The sequence below is a fragment of the Brettanomyces bruxellensis genome, chromosome 8 (assembly GCF_011074885.1).
Source record: "Brettanomyces bruxellensis chromosome 8, complete sequence".
Lineage (NCBI taxonomy): Eukaryota > Fungi > Ascomycota > Pichiomycetes > Pichiales > Pichiaceae > Brettanomyces > Brettanomyces bruxellensis.
Window position 1 is genome coordinate 1,579,530 of NC_054689.1, and position 17,065 is coordinate 1,596,594.

The 17,065-nt window shown below is 38.1% G+C and overlaps 6 protein-coding genes across 6 annotated transcripts; all 6 read left to right on the plus strand.

Annotated features, from left to right (window-relative positions):
* Positions 1-837: 837 nt before the first annotated feature.
* Positions 838-3,207, plus strand: BRETT_000893 (uncharacterized protein; the record flags this gene model as incomplete). The annotated part of the gene is made up of 1 exon (XM_041279452.1): positions 838-3,207. One exon carries the CDS (start codon positions 838-840, stop codon positions 3,205-3,207), a length of 2,370 nt encoding a protein of 789 aa, XP_041137666.1.
* A 662-nt stretch (positions 3,208-3,869) lies between these two features.
* BRETT_000894 (uncharacterized protein) lies at positions 3,870-5,018 on the plus strand (the record flags this gene model as incomplete). Its single annotated transcript, XM_041279453.1, has 1 exon — positions 3,870-5,018. One exon carries the CDS (start codon positions 3,870-3,872, stop codon positions 5,016-5,018), a length of 1,149 nt encoding a protein of 382 aa, XP_041137667.1.
* Positions 5,019-6,686: 1,668 nt separating this feature from the next.
* ARF1 (Arf GTPase arf1) lies at positions 6,687-7,229 on the plus strand (the record flags this gene model as incomplete). The annotated part of the gene is made up of 1 exon (XM_041279454.1): positions 6,687-7,229. One exon carries the CDS (start codon positions 6,687-6,689, stop codon positions 7,227-7,229), a length of 543 nt encoding a protein of 180 aa, XP_041137668.1.
* Positions 7,230-8,426: 1,197 nt separating this feature from the next.
* On the plus strand, positions 8,427-9,235 carry RPL35A (60S ribosomal protein L35A; the record flags this gene model as incomplete). The annotated part of the gene is made up of 2 exons (XM_041279455.1): positions 8,427-8,429; positions 8,876-9,235. 2 exons carry the CDS (start codon positions 8,427-8,429, stop codon positions 9,233-9,235), a joined length of 363 nt encoding a protein of 120 aa, XP_041137669.1.
* Positions 9,236-9,719: 484 nt separating this feature from the next.
* BRETT_000897 (uncharacterized protein) lies at positions 9,720-12,941 on the plus strand (the record flags this gene model as incomplete). Its single annotated transcript, XM_041279456.1, has 1 exon — positions 9,720-12,941. One exon carries the CDS (start codon positions 9,720-9,722, stop codon positions 12,939-12,941), a length of 3,222 nt encoding a protein of 1,073 aa, XP_041137670.1.
* Positions 12,942-14,631: 1,690 nt separating this feature from the next.
* Positions 14,632-17,049, plus strand: BRETT_000898 (uncharacterized protein; the record flags this gene model as incomplete). Its single annotated transcript, XM_041279457.1, has 1 exon — positions 14,632-17,049. One exon carries the CDS (start codon positions 14,632-14,634, stop codon positions 17,047-17,049), a length of 2,418 nt encoding a protein of 805 aa, XP_041137671.1.
* Between the last annotated feature and the right edge of the window lie 16 nt (positions 17,050-17,065).

The following is a 17,065-nucleotide window of genomic DNA, read 5'->3' on the forward strand; positions in this document are numbered from 1 at the left end:
ATCAAAATGGAAAAAAGCCCGTCCATAAAAAAGAATTGCTCGGCATTTGATGCTTTTGCAGGATCGACCATAATGTCGGGTTTGGTCTTCTCTGTCGCAAAAAAATAAAAAATAAAAAATATGATATTCTTTATCCCCAGATCACGTTCCCCAGAAGAACGCCGTTATTCCTTTAAAGTATGCATTAATTAAATATCAATGCAGATTTCATGTTTAATCACCGAACCCCACTACTCTCTTCATTTACCGATAGATTTATACCCGGGAATTAAAGATCGTTCAAGATACATTGCGTAGAGTTTGGAGTCGTTTTACCTCTATTTTATAGTTTAGAGCCAATACATATGTCAAGATATAATGTATGATGTGAGTTTCACCAGCTGAAAGTAGTTTTTATTGATAGTTATTCCGGTGGTTACTTTTTTTGGCTCTGGGCACCCCGCATACAGAATAACCGGAACACTTTTGCAAACCACCCCAGAAAAAAAAAATTTCGACGCCTCCTCCAGAATCAGAAACTTTCTTTGTCTCTTCGGCAGTCATGGTCTGCATCTAACCTTATTGTCTATCTTTTTAATTGATTTCACACTGCTTTACTGCCCAAATATAATATATGATCTATCATCAAATACTTTCATATTGAAAAATAGCAATCTTTGGTTTCTTTTCTCACATCAGACGGTAATTTGGGTTTTGATAATATTTTGTTATTTCCGTCAACCAATTATAAAGTTGGACTTAGTAATATAAGCTACATTAGCATAAATCCCTCCAGTTTATTTTCTGAACGGATACATTTTTGCCTTCTACCTACACACATGCTAAATTCACTATCCGATGAAAATTCCTACTGAAGACAAACTTCCTGAAGGACGATATCCAGAAGATACAGGTGACGGCTCACAAACATCCATAATGAATGATATATCTAATGGCACGGATGTAACTGATGAGAAACGATTCTCAAATTCAAAGATAACGACGGATGAAACCACAAATAGCAATAGCTCAGGAACAGACGATTTTCTCGTAAGATATGCACAACATCCAGCAAGAGCGAAAAAGTCTGGCAATTCATCCTCTGACGCTTCTCCTTTAATTCCTATAACGCCTTCAAATCAGATAAGCCATCTCTCAAGCGCAGAAATCACGTCTGTTTCGATACGCGATAGTGCACCCACCATAATTAATGATTCGTACACGTCAAATATGTCGGCTCATACGGACTTTAGTACGGGAAAGGGGACACAGAGTACACTGCAAGAAGATGAGGATGCACGTTTGAAAAAGCATCGATATTCCACCTTTATGGGTATATATGTTGGTCTTATGACCGCTCTTGGAGGCTTAATTTATGGCTATAGTACGGGTGTTATAAACAATTTCCTAGAAATGCCATATGTGAAATCGCATTTCCCGAAAAATGGACATTCGTTCACCGCTAGTGAGTCCGCAATTCTCACTTCTATCATAGTAATAGGAACATTTTTTGGTGCGTTAATCGCACCTTTGTCGTCTGACCGGTTTGGCAGACGGCCAACTATAATTATATTCACAGCTGTGGTTTTTAATCTGGGTATTGTACTACAACTTCTTTCAACCGGTATAGGGCTCTTTTGCACCGGAAGGCTTATATCCGGCTTTGGTGTCGGTGTTTTGTCCGCAGTTATTCCTCTTTATCAGGCTGAGGCTTCACCAAGGTGGATTCGTGGTTCTATTATATGCATGTATCAGTGGGCTGTCACGTGGGGTCTCCTTATCCAAAGCGCTATATCCCAAGGAACGAAATCTATAGACTCTGCTAGCTGTTATCGAATTCCAACCGGGATTGAATTAGTCTTGGCAAGCAGTCTATCTCTTGGCATGTCTTTTCTTCCGGAATCCCCCCGTTATTACGTTAGGATTAATAAAATTGATGATGCCATAATGGCACTATCTCGCCTCCGGCGGCTTCCACCGGAAGACGAGTCGTTGATAGCTGAGCTTATTGATATTAAGGCTTCCTATGATTATGAATGCAGTTTCGGTCAAACAACATTTTGGGACTGTTTCAAAAATTCCCCGTCCCGGGTTGGCCAGAAAAAAAGAATGCTTACCGGTGTTTTGGTTCAGGCTTTGCAGCAATGTTCTGGAATTAACTTCATCTTTTATTATGGTGTTAACTTTTTCGTCAAGACCGGTGTCAGTAACTCCTATTTGATGTCGTTGATTACCTACATTACGAACGTCGTGTTCACCATTCCAGGTATTCTTCTTATTGAGATTATTGGAAGAAGAACACTTCTAATGGGAGGAGCCATCGGAATGATGATATCCAATTTTATTATAGCAATTGTCGGCGCTAAAACTGACTCAATTACCGCCAATAAAGTCATGTTGACTTTTGTGTGCACGTTCATTTCTTTCTTTGCCTCTACATGGGGTCCTGTCTGTTGGGTTGTGGTTGGAGAAATATACAATCTTTCCGTGCGGCAAAGGGCTGTCGCATTATGTGCAGCTACAAATTGGTTCATTGACTTTATTTTTGCATATTGCACTCCTTACATGATTGACACCGGAAGTCATACCGCATCAATGGGTACCAAGATATTCTTCGTCTGGGGATCGCTAAATATGTTAGCGTTTTTTGTTGCTTACTTTCTTGTTTATGAGACGAAAGGTCTTATGTTAGAAGATATTGATGAGCTATACCATATTTGCAAAGTTGCCAGTAAATCGTCTAACATGGGTCCTTTGGTGCATCAGATGGCACAGCTTCGTATTAATGAAGAACAGCAAAGGGGTGAATCAATATCAACCTCTAAAAGCAGGATAGACTCGCATCTATCTTCTCTAGCTGGGGGTGAAACATTTGATGAGGTGCCCATCGCATTTCCAAGGCCTGTTCTTAATCATTCCGAAGGTGAAGAATTAAGTGTGATGCACTCTGGAAATCGTTTGGCACCTGTCTATGGAATGAACACCGATGCCTCACGGGTTCCTGGAATGATGATGAGTAGTATCTTGAAGCATCCTAACAGTTTGCCACCATCGTTAAGTTCTGATGGAAGTGATGAAAGTGTTGATTTTTCGGTTGCTTCTGGATCTTCCGGAAACGGACGTGGCCATGATCTCGATCACATGACACCGGAAGAAGAATCGGCAAACAATCAGAGTTTAGATTTCTTTGCCTATGGTGACAATAGTGCTAGGCATGCTTCTCATTAAAATTGGATCTTCAATAGTTGAAAGAAGAGTTCTGAAGCCATTTGATGAACAATATAAAGTCTTTTTTCGGCTCTCTCCGTCTGTTCATGCATTTGGTTTGGCAGTGGAACCGATTCAAGATCTGTGTGCAACTAGTACTGGAATTACAAGTTCACCAACAGCAATTCAAAAATAATGTACACTAGGCTGTCAATATTATATATAGGATGTGTCTTTTTTTACTGTTTTGCATTTACGTTTCCTCTGTTCCTTCATGCAATCTTTCCATGCAGGTCATAAAGTACAATCTACTTTTTTTATACAGTTTGCTTTCTCCTTAGCGGTTAATGCTCTGTATAATTCCTGTTTTTTTCTAAATGAGTAATGATTTTATACATATACCGGTATATTAAAATGGCTATCTTTGATGTATCGTAGACTTTTGAGTGGGATTCGACGATTAGTCTGTATTATTTTTTTCTCTCCTTCAATTTTTTTCTTTCCCCCCGCTCATGAGGGATGAAAAAAAATATAAATGCTCCCAAAAAGATCCCCTTCAAAGCATATGAGGCGGCCTTCTTGGTTACCCCTTTTCCTTTTATTTGAAAGCATATCCTTGTTCAAGAGCTGTGGAATTGTGTGCTTTCTTTGACCTATCTTGCATCTGGATTGCGAATAACGAAATGGCCGACAGCATTGACTTGGAAGGCGTTAAAAATGCGATATCTGAGTCTAATCGCATAACGACAAGCCTTTCACCAAACAGGTTGGTGAAGAATCAGGCCCAGGAAATGGAAAAAGATCTTTATCCTGAGTATGAGACAAACGGTAGTTCGAATATCTCGGCAACTTCATATAATAATGAGTCTTTCTTTACCTCTTTCAACAACCTCTTTAAGGCTTTGATTTCGCCAGCATCATCGGTGGCCACGCATACTACTTTTTTTAAGCCCCGTGAGAAGTTGACTTACTCAAGATTAGTCGAGTTTTACATCTACCACTTTGTCTTGACAATGATATACCTTGTTATGACCTTTATTAGGGCATTTCAGTTTGTGAGTAATAAGACAAAGCTCAAGTTTCTTTCCTTGGCCTACAACCCTGCGGAAGATCCAGAGGTGATAAATCACGATATTAATAAATTGGCCAAAATCCCACGGAGGGTGTCGGTTATTCTTAACTATAAGCCGGAGCAAGAGGAAAATGGTGGTGTTGAGGGCTTGTGTAATGATGTGTCCAAAATCTCTACTTGGTGTCTATCTAGTGGAATTTCCTATCTTTCCGTCTATGAGTATCATGGTGTGCTCAAGAAGCGAGTTCCCGAGTTACGTCGTGCAGTTTTCAAGAAATTCACCGCATATTTTGGTACTGAGAACGTTCCAAATTTCGTCATCAAGATTCCACATCTTAACTTGAGTTATACTGGAAGTATTGATGGCAAACTTATAGAAGATGAAGCTTATATTAAGGAATTAGATTTGAGCGATACAAAGCCAACATATGACATCGAGATCACACTTTTGAGTATGGTGGATGGCAGACCTACAATTGTGGAATTGACCAAGGTTATGGCCGACCTTGCAAAAAGAGGTGATTTAAAGGCGCACAACATCACTCTGAAGTTTGTGGATCAAGAGCTTCAACAATTGGTTGGTAAAGAGCCGGACCTTGTCATAATGTTTCAGCCATTTTTGAATTTACAAGGATACCCTCCCTGGCAAATACGTCTCAGTGAACTATATTGGGAGCCTGATAATGATAGTATTGGTTACGCCGTATTTTTGAGAGCTTTACAGAAATACTCGACCTGCAAGATTAATGTCGGGCGTTAAATGTGTCGCAATCCTCCCTATTTTTGTTGATAATGATGCTACTTTCTGATTGCTTTTAATATTTCTAACGCATACCTATATATTACAGATCAGCAACATTTTTTTTTTTCAACTTGCATGCATAACAGCCGTTATCATTCTTCCTGCTTCTATCAGTAACTTTTTTGTTGTCTTTCCCACCTTGCTCATTAATATCTTTGCTCTAATACAAATAATGAAATATCTTTAAACGAATCCTTGTCGAATTTTCAGCTCGTCTTTTATATGTGAGTTAAAGGCTGCATAAATCAGCCACATCTTTTTTTTTCATCAGATCTACAAAAACGCAAGAAAGCTTAATCCTGGTCAATTGCTGAAACAGGACCTCAGCGCATAAATTTTTTTTTCCTCCTTTTTTCCCTCTTTCCATTATATTCCCGCGTCTTTGCATTTCCTACTATCATAAATAGAGAGCGTTTTTTTTTTCCCAGGTGTTTTCTTTTTCTCACTATTTGCTTGAGCTTTTATTCGGTTTCTTTTTTTTTTGTTAATTCCCAAGTTTTGCCCGTACTCTCGCGCTTTGAATGTAAAAAGCAAACCTACTGAAGTTCAGCTTCTTCTTCGTATTTTGTATTGTAGCAGTGTCACCACTCTTTTCCAACCTTGGAGTTCTCTTATTCAAGTTAGAATATAATCAGCAGTATAGAATTGGATAGAGGTAAGTATTTGATATTTGATTTATGTTGTGTGCTTGTTAATTCCTGTTGTTTTCAGGTTGACGTGTCGTCTGTATGTATTTTTGGCCTTATTTCTTTGAAATCTACCAGGGATATAAATGGAATAAGTTTCATTGAAAGAGCTGTTCATTTGGACAAGTCTAAGGTTCACTATGCAGCACTGATATCATCGGTTAAAATAATTGTGTGCATCCTTTGTTTAACATGAAAGATTACGATGGAGACAGATTTTTTTTGGTTTACTTTAGATTTGGCCTGTGCTTCTAGTGATTAGTGAATCTTGTGCATTTTTAGAATTATCTCCAGGTGGTCTGGTTGATCCGATCATTTGATTGACGTAAGGGGAGTATTGTGACTTCTATTTCCCTACTGTCAAATCTATGGATATATTTGTATTAATTTGCAACTTGGATTTTCCCCAATCTTCCCAACTTGAAAAGCTCCATAATATTTATTAGTCAATGGCATTGGCTATGCAGTATACAACTTATTACAATTGTCTCGAATTTATGCTTGTCTGAATCATCATTTGCTTTGCTGGTACCGCTTCTTCGATAAGCGATACGTTCTTTTGATTTTGAGGCTTGTTGTTTAATGCCTAAAATCCGAGGGGAGTCACTGCGCACAAATGCTAACGAAAAAAAAAAATGTTTTTTCCCCCTCCCGAAATTTCTCCCCTCACCGGGCTTGTTACCGATTCTAAATTCTAAAGTCATTCAAATAACCTTATCTGACATCATTCGATCTCGCTTGATGTTGATATTATTTCTTTGGGTATAATTTGGGATGTATTATTGCAATCGATTGTTCAGTTTATATTCTCACGGATGATTATGATTATTTTAGCTATGCACAAATGTTTCTCAGCATAATGAACTTGGTGAATTATGCCGTATCTAATGATCAACTATACTAACATGAGATACTGCTTTTAATTTAGATATAATACAAAATGGGTTTATCCATCTCAAAATTGTTGCAGAGCCTTTTTGGTCATAAGGAAATGAGAATATTGATGGTTGGTTTGGATGCTGCCGGTAAAACCACCATCTTATACAAATTGAAGTTGGGTGAAATTGTTACAACTATTCCAACCATCGGTTTCAATGTTGAGACTGTTGAATACAAGAATATCTCATTCACCGTTTGGGATGTTGGTGGACAGGATAAGATTAGACCTCTATGGAGACACTACTATCAAAATACCCAAGGTATTATCTTCGTTGTCGACTCTAACGATAGAGACCGTATTGGCGAGGCCAGAGAGGAGTTGCAGAGAATGTTGAATGAGGACGAGCTTAGGGATGCTGTTCTATTGGTGTTTGCAAATAAGCAGGATCTTCCAAACGCTATGACTGCCGCCGAAATTACTGAAAAGCTTGGTCTCCAATCTATCAGACCAAGGCCATGGTTCATTCAAGCAACTTGTGCTACCTCTGGTGATGGTTTGTACGAGGGATTGGAATGGCTTGCATCTACTCTTAAGAGCGCATAAACGTCGTCTAGCGCTGGCCATCGACTGTAATTTTTTTCTTTCTTCCAACTTTATAACATCCTTATCTTTCTCTTTTTGATTTCTTGATCTATTGCTTCTTCTTCTTGGTTCTTTTTTTTCTACAAAGGGATCCTCGAAAAAAGAATAAATAAAAAGAGAAGAAGAGCTTTTGGGCCTTTTGAAATAATCCTTAATATAAGTTGTTTCGATTGTGTGTTAACTACATTGTAGTAAGTATCGGCCAGTACATCAAAATGTAATTTATTGTGTCATGCTATGGATGTATTGAATGATGATTCGTAATTCATATTCGTAGTGGTATAATCATGCTCTATGAGGAGGTATTTGTTCAAAAGGTGACAGGTAGAAAGTCTTGCTGCTTAACCACCATTAATCCAATTTAAATGTGTACTTTAGCTATAAAGAGGAAATTTATTATCTTAATTATGAATTTAAATTTTGTCAAGAATTTTATCATGTATTTTTTTAAAGGGAAGCAAATACATACTATTGAATCTCACATCCCAATCGTTAATGGGCATCATCTAATTGTTGCTGTATATCACAGAAAATTTAAGAAGGTAGCTGCATTCATGATCGATAGTTCAAAGTAACACAAGAATCCAAGCTGAATCACTGTGCTTGCTTGTTTGATGCAATTTTTATGACCACAACTGCTGAGGTCGCGTCAATCCCTTAAAAGCCTGCGTTTCCAAATTGAGAAATAATTTTCGTAGTTCCCAAAATATATTTTACATATTATTCATTTCTTAGTCATACTCAGCTTTACAATATTTCCTTACGGAAATGTGAACTTTGTGGTGCCCATCTAAACGTGATTCCATTACTTAATCATGTAGTCCTGCGAACTGTAAGCGAAGGAAGGAGCATAATTTATTCACACCTTACACCTCACAAATATATTCTGACTACCCAGAAAACGCAGTCACAAGTTTGCACATTCGCGAATTGCAATTTCCTATTGTTTAGTTTATGCATTTCCCGGATACTGGGAAGTTACCAGTTTTTCGCATGTCTAAGGATGCCCGCGAATTTTGAGATGATCACAGTGGCTGAAAAATCACTGAGTTAAAATTTTTTTCAAGTTATCAAGCTTCAAGGTCACTTAGAACTCAACATACACGCTTTTGACACTCGACAACTAGAAGGTAAACTAAGCACAAACAAACAAACAAAATGGTATGTTTTACACCGTGGTTAAAATTGCGAAAGATCTCTTTTTTATAAATATCATCAGAACCAAGAAAACTGGATGCACATGGTTAAGAAACAGAATGATGAGATGAAGATTATCAGTTGTACTGTTGCTTGCTACATCAGAGACACCAGCATACACTTACTATACATGCTGTTATGATCAGATACAAAAAGGTTACACACCCGAGGAGATCCGCTACATAATAATCAATAGTGCACTGCTTTTATACAGAAACCGACTGGGTATACACGGGAGATTCATAATACTCAAGAAAACCCATACGACTACAGACACAGGGTCCGAGTATTGTGCGGAATCTAGTGTTCACAGATGTTGATAGATGATATTTTTTACTTTAGAGAATAGCAAATTTGGAAAGCTTGAAACGAAGAAATAGTTACTAACAGAAAGCAATATTTTATTATAGGCCGGTGTTAAGACTTACGAACTCAGAACCCAGTCCAAGCAGGAATTGGAGGACAAGCTTGTTGAATTGAAGAAGGAACTTGCTGCTCTCAGAGTGCAGAAGTTGAACAGACCTTCTCTTCCAAAGATCAGACTTGTCAGAAAGGACATTGCTAGGGTTTTGACCATCATCAACGAGCAACAGAGAGACTCTGTCAGAGCTTTCTACGCTGGAAAGAAGTACATTCCAAAGGACTTGAGAGCCAAGCAGACCAGAGCTATCAGAAGAAGATTGACCAAGAGCGAGAAGAACTTGAAGACTACGAAGGCTAAGAAGGCTGCTATTGCTTACCCAGCCAGAGACTTTGCTATAAAGGCTTAAATTTGTGGTTGTGTTTGTTACACGAAGTTCGTTTCTAGTTTGATTTTTTAAGCAGGAGGTGCTTTAAAGAACTCTCTTAATATAATCTGTCACATTATATAAATATAACAAATGTGCTTTTGATTGCAAGGTGTACAAGTTGATAGTAGGCTAGTTTATTTGTATTCATTTGAACTTTGAAAATTGACAAAGTATATGCACTTTTTTTTAGCGTAGTGATTTATTTTGGTCTTGTCATAAGGTATATTCCGTTTCATTAGGACCAGCAGTTAGTCTGGTCGTAAGCGCGCCGTCATTTCTGCCTGTTATCGGCATTTATTTAATTTTTTTTTAGTCTCTCTTTTGCCTCCCAGCATGTGCGAGGAACTTTTCCCAAAAAAATGTGATCATCCTTATCTACACACTTGAATTTATGAACAGACGGATCCAAAGACCCACGATTATCTGCTTTATTGAGTAAGCTACTTTTTCAGCTTTTCATAAAATGTCCGATTCTGATAATGTTCGCTCTAAACGTCTTGCTAAACTTGGTAAAAGTAATAGCAATCATTTGTCTCATGATCGACTCGATACAGATGTAAAAACGGACAAAACCACCCTAGAACCAAAGCGGCAAAAATCAGATTCCAGTGAAACAAAAATGACTGTAAGCAATCAGAATTCAGCAAAAGACAACCAGTCTCATTCAAGAGAGAGAGCAGATATCAATGTGTGGGTTGGACATCACTTGGAAAGTATTTTGAAGGCCACGCTTTCCAATGATGAACGAAAGACAAGAGATTACTTTGCATTACAGACCAGTCTGGGAGAAGATGAAGATTTAAATATAGGTGCCAATCTAACATACGATCTGATTGACCCAGCTTTGTTGGAGGTTTTAACTGAGCAGGGCACGTCCAGATTCTACAGATCGCCGATGGATTATCTATTTGATACATGGCAGAAAGCTGGGGTTGAAAAACGGTTTATCCGTTCGGACGATTCGCTTGCTTCTGAAAAAATGAGGGTCTTAAATGAAGTTTTACGTCTTAGTTCCTCATATGCATCTATTATGTTCCAGGTTCCCGATATGTTTGCAGATGAGGTTAAAACAACAGACCTCATAGAAGTATTCTGGAAAAATATTGACAAGTATGAGCTATTTTTAATCGATATAATCGACCGAGCAGTTGAGAATGATACCATTTTGGAATTGCTGAATGCTGTCATCACTCCATTAACTTTAAAATTGCAATCACTGGAATACAACGGTGACATCGATTATATGAAGATCTTATCCGTCATACAATTATTTTTGAGTAATAGGGCTGTGGCATCTACGTTTTATAAAATGGATGAGTTTCATCCAGCCAATCTTAAAGGTGCGGACTTTGAAAACAAAACGTTGTTGGGTCGAATTCTTAGAATATCGCCTTTGCTTCCAGCAATGGCAACAGCAAATTATTCCGATCTATCAAGTAAGCCATTAATTATGAAGACACATGGATCAATTCAGGCTGAGTATGATATTTTGATTGCACGACTTTTTAGTATATGCGACCGTCTAGTTAGAAGTGGCAAGGATTCAAGGTCAGCATTTTTGAAGTGGCTCGCCGATGTGGTCAATACTAATCATCTAAGAAGAGGAGAACAAGCAGATCCTAAGAAAATTGCCTCAGATGCTTTGATGCTTAATTTAACTTTGATTCTTGTGAAATTTTCGCAGCCATTCTTGAACTTTTTAAATAATAAGAAGATCAACAAGATTGCTATGGATTATCTTGACCACAACAACAAGCTATTAGATTTATCTGAAGAGACAAAAATCAATGCCACCATTGAGGAATACAATAATTATTATAAAAAGGAGCAAACAGTTGAATCACCATTGAACTTTATATCAGAGTGCTTTTATTTATTGCTCACGTACATTCATTATGGCTTAGGTGGTTTGTTTATTAGTGCAGATAGAACATCTAATATTATTAAACAATTGTCACAGCAATTGAAGAAATTTGATGAACTAGTTGCTCAGAGAAATGCTTCTATGAATAATCCAATGATGAAAATGCTTTACAACACCAAGGTTAAGCCCCTTAAATTAGAGCTGCAAAAGTGCAAGGCACAAAAACTATCGCTTCAGATGTTTTTTCTGCATAGAAATATGCAGTTAGACGTTTTTGAGATAATAATTGGTTGTATAACGTTTTTTATGAAATTGATTGACCCAACCCATAAATATCCGGATACTCAAACCAAAATTCCGCTTCATGATTATGAAGATGATACCGAAAAGATGGAAGATGTTGAGTACACGAGGAAACTTGCGCCTGTTCCCTTCAGGTTCTATCCAGAAATGTTTTTAGAAGGAATAATCAATTATTGCCATTACATTTCTAGATTTAACAACAATCCAATGTTTCGTAATGATGCAAAGTTAGAAAGACTTGTTGAGTTTGCTGTCTTAATTTTAAGATGTCCGGAACTTGTTAGTAATCCTCACTTGAAGGCAAGATTAGTGGAAGTTCTATTCTTTGGCTCTCTTCCTCTTCGTAATGGTACGGATGGTTACATGATCTCCATTTTCACCGATAACAAGATAGTGAAAGAAAATTTGATGTTCTGTCTTTTGGACTTTTACGTGATGGTTGAGAAGACGGGCGCTTCATCACAATTCTATGATAAGTTTAACTCCAGATATCACATATCTTATATTTTGGAGAAGCTCTGGAAGTTTGATTATTTCAAAAAGAGTCTTAAGTTGATTTCTGAGGAAATGCCCCGTGTTTTCATTCGTCTGATTGCAAGAATGTTGAACGATACAACATATTTACTGGACGAATCACTAAATCATTTACACACTATTGGTGCTTGTCAACGGGAGATTGAAGCCAGAAGTAAAGGTAAGCCAGCTGAAATGCCGGATAGTGATAAGGATCTTCAGACAAAGCTCGGCGAGAGTGAAAGAATGGCTAAATCATTTGTTCAACTCTCAAACAAGACGGTTCTTTTATTTGATTTGTTTACTCAAGAGACACCACGCTCATTTGTCATTGTTGAGCTTGTTGACAGACTTGCCGGTATGCTTGATTACAATATCGTGGCACTTGTCGGACCAAAATATAACGAGTTGAAAGTGAAAAATCCGGAAGAGTACCGATTTGATCCAGGAGAATTGCTTTTCAGATTATGTTCCATCTTCATAAATCTTTCTATGGAAAATGAATTTGTGGATGCGGTTGCAAGAGATGAACGGTCATTTCGGCCAGAGTGCTTTAAAAAAGCAATAAACATCTTGTATAGAGTTGGTAAGGTTCCAAATCAGGAGTTTGTGAATAAGTTGTTAACCTTTTCGAAGAGAGCTTCTGATAAAAAGGCTGAGGAAGAGGAAGAAGAGAGTGAATTGGGTGAGATTCCTGATGAGTTTTTGGATCCATTGATGTTTACACTCATGAAAGATCCGGTGAAATTACCTCATTCGAAGGTTTCAATTGATAGATCTGTCATTAAGGCACATTTGATGAATGATCCAACAGATCCCTTCAACAGGACCCCACTCAAGATTGAAGATGTGAAAGAGGATGAAGAGCTGCGCTCCAAAATACAGGCATGGATTAAGAAAAGAAAGCAAGCCATCAGGCAAGAAAAGGAGAAAAAAAGACTAGACGAACAACCTAAGGAAAATAATTCTGAGGATGCTAATGGTGATGTGAACATGAGCGTCTAAAGAGACACGCACAAAACTTTATGTTTATACAAAATAAATACATACTCTGTGTAGGACAGATAAATGAGAGGTCACACATACTGCATAAATAAAGTGTTATGTCGCAAAATCAGGTTACTTCTACTAGTATCAACCCCAGGAGGGGAGCTCACAAAAAAACAAAAAAACAGTGGAATTGTAGAAAATGGAAATCGCTAGACTCTTGGAATATGTCTGTAGCTGATGTTAACCTAAGGGTACTATCGACTTTCGCTATTTCATGCTAAACGAAGCATCCATTATAACACCAAAAAAAGTATATATTTGGAAGCGTATTTGTATTGCGCCTAGTGAAATTTGACACAAGTACGTCAATAGAAAAAAAAATTAAAAAAAAAGCAATTGCTTGGCAGCTCAACGGAACTAAGAGCATAAATACAAAATACCAATTTAAGGTCCAGCCAGCCCTTTATAATCATTTTTTAGAGCGGACTTTATGCTGTTGAGGCATAGACATAACGAAATTTGTTCACGTTCATGAATACTATCGGAAATACAAGTTCTGATATTCATACTTTTTTCTCTTCCTCTATTATTATCGCATCTTTTCTTGTTCAGCGTGGGATGGGTAGCCGTAACATTATATAATGCAGATGATCCCAAACTCATTTTTGGATTGTTCATATAATATATGTAGTTTTTTTTCATCCGGAAACAAAAACAAAAATTACATATTCACATTCCGACAAGAAAGTCCTCGTGGATTATCAATATTCGGTCGTTTACGCATAATCAGAATACATCTCTTTCTTTCACGAGAGACAGCAGTTTGCGATATGGCATACTGTGGTTAGCAAATTGATCGTCGGTATTTTACCAAAGATGATCCAACAGAAAGATTTCCTGCATCTTCGTAAATTTTTAAAATTTTTTTCCCCGAAATGTCGTTACCCAATGTCAATACTTTCCTTTTTTTATTTGGGAACGGGTATTCAGTTGATTCAGAGCACAGCCAAATGGCTAACCTACATTTCCGATTCTTTCGATTCTTGAATTTACTTATCTTGAATTTTTTTTTCAGACAACTAACTACTCAAGAAAATACCAAGTTCGGCTTGGTTGAATTTCGTTACAATCGTACTCCGTAATAATCAGACGGTTATTATGCTTCCAAGTAAAAGCTTAAAGCTGTAATAGATTAAATCTGCTGATATGGCCGTGAAATGAGAGATAATATTAATGTAGCCACACACAAAAGTCAAATATGCACAAAAAGGTATGTATCTGGAAAACTTTACTTTAACCTTGTTCCGATTGTTTCGCGTTTCATTCATTCTTCCTGTAAAGTAAAGCCTCGCTCTTTTTCCTTTTCTATTTTTCATTTATGGACTTTTTTTTATTTTTTTTTTAGGTTCGTTTGGGAGCTTCATTTCCCGTTTTCCCCTTACAAGCAATTTCTAACCAACCCTTAAACAAACCTTTGAAAAGCACGAACTTGAAGTCTTCACCTCTTTCCCCAGAGTCAAAAATCCTTGAGTTTTCAAGGTTTATGAATGATTAATTCTGGCTTATTTTTAGGTCTACACATAACTTGTTGCTCAATTGCAATATTTATAGGTTTTAGCTGATACCCCATTGCACTAACTAGCCTTTCATTTTTATTTACTCAATTGAGACCATTTGATCAGAAAGCATATAAGGAAATATCAAAATGACGTCTGAAAGAGTTCCCGTGCCCGCCATATCGAATCCAGATTCGACCGAAGTTGATACTGTTCCTACAATTTCAAGTATTGAAAACAGTAAAGATGAAACGGGCTCAATCAGGCAAACAAAGGAAAGCTTTTCATCCGAAGAAAATTCGACAAAAAATATTTCTCGTGAGGATTATAATACTTTTGATACAACAAAGTTCAAACCAATTGGTTTAAAAGCGACAGATATGGAAGATATGATTCGTGAAATTTCATCAGGCTATAAAGTTCCGGAAATTCTTGTAAAATCTTTGTTTGATATGAACTCACGTAATCGTACTTCGGATGGTCGAATCAGATCGAGTGATCGTATGTTTGTTCTCAACTTAGAGTCGGAAATTGTGGATTTTATTGTCAAGCCCAATGTGGATTCATGGAAGCTGACACCCCTCAATTCTTACTACAGGCTTCTTACTCACAAATTAGCTGAATATTACAATTTAGGGCATATTTTGTCTAATGATGGATACTCAATGGTCCTTTTCAAGATAAATACATCCCTTGTCAATGCTGATGATGAGATAAAGCGGACAGCGAAGTTTGACGAAGACGGAAATATCAAGCCCTTGGATTTTAGGAACCTAAAATTCGATCCAATGGAAAAATTGAATAGAGTAAAATTATCGCAAATATATGGCGCTTATAAGGAAAAGTTTCATTGTGTTGATGCTGAGTCTCTACCTTCAGAAGTCGGGCTAGTCAGTTCTGAAGCAGGTAGCAATAATGCTTCAAATAGCACTACCAATGGCTTTATTTCTGGCGGTCGGAGGAATATACGTATTATGAGAAGGCATCCCTCCTCAAGATCTTCTTCTTCTTCAATTGTGACATCGGCTGCTAGCGCCACAACTTCAGTCAGTAGGAGAGAAGATGGAAGATTCAGCCGAGAACAAAAATATCAACAGGCGAAGGATAGAGTTGCTCGCGAGGCAGGGGACGAAGAAAGCAACGGAGATCCGTTTGAAGACGGTGATGGAAATAATTCTCCAGATGGTTCGAATGACGAAGAACCACAACCAAATGATAATAGTAGAATGATGCAGAGACATGGATCTTCAAACTTTGGCAAGTTCAGAAGAAATAATCGGCGATACAATACCTACAAGCACGACTATAGATACAACAAATATCGTGGTTATGGACCACAAAATCCGTACAATAATTGCAGTATTATTTCTGGAAGATACCCGGGCTCAACATATACGGATCAATCGATGCAGCAATCTCCGTTTCAGTCTTCATTATCGCCACAACCAGGCATGCCACCATACCCTTTTTTCACTCCATATCTGTGTGGCTATCAATATATACCACAACCACGCATCCCAAACTCTCCTGGTTCCTCCCCATCTCCAGGAACATCACCTATTATTCCAGGTGCAGTTCCACTTGGGTCCCCAGCAAGCCCAACTTACGGCTTCTTCTACCCACCCGCATATCAAAAGATAAACTCCGTGGATGCTTCATCGCAAAAAGGAGGTCAGCAACCAGAAGGAGGTGCCAATACCAAGAATCAAGATAAAGAAGTGAGAGGCAACTCGAAGGGGGAAGTACATACCAGCGAAAAGCCATCCTCTGACAAATCGCAAGCCAAGCCGGAAAAAATATGCATTGACAAGAAAGTAGCATCATCAGCAAGTAATCATGCCTCCTCCCCGATCCAATCTGAAGGTGATGTTTCTGGTGCCGGCAATTCGCAATCAGTTGCTAGGCTACCTCAACTACCACCACCTCCTCCTCCATCAATATCCCCAACAGGGACCGTTCTGCCTGTCTTTTATCCACCATCGCCATTTATGGATCCATCAGCAGGAGGAGTACGGTCTCCAACAGCAATTCCAGTTAACTTAGGTCCTGCCAGTCTGCCTAATATTCCACAACAGCAGTTCATGATTCCGTCATCGCCAAATGCACCGGGTTACATGTTCAACTCAAGGGATGCGGGACAGCGATATCACAATAACGAACATGCTGGTGGACGGAGACGCCAGCAATACAACCGATATAACTACAGGTATAGCAGTAACAATTTTGATATGAACAGGGGTGGAGGTTACAGAAGTCACACAGATAGCAACAGCAACAGCAACAACAGCAATAATAATAATAGTAGTAATAAAGATGGCAACAGTGGCAACAACAATCATAGATTTAATGGGGGTAATAGGCACACAAGTGGATTTGGTAGGCCACAGCACTACTCTAACGAAAGTCGTGATGATCAGGATATAGATATACAGTCATCAAGCCAGTTGAATGGTGAAAAAGGACCGTCAGATGCTAGCACCTCCTTTTCCGATTACACTCCCACGAGCACAGAAGATACCCAAGCATCCGAGGAGAAGAATCCTGAGGGGATTGCTCCTAAAACGTAGTTGTTAAGCATTGTGT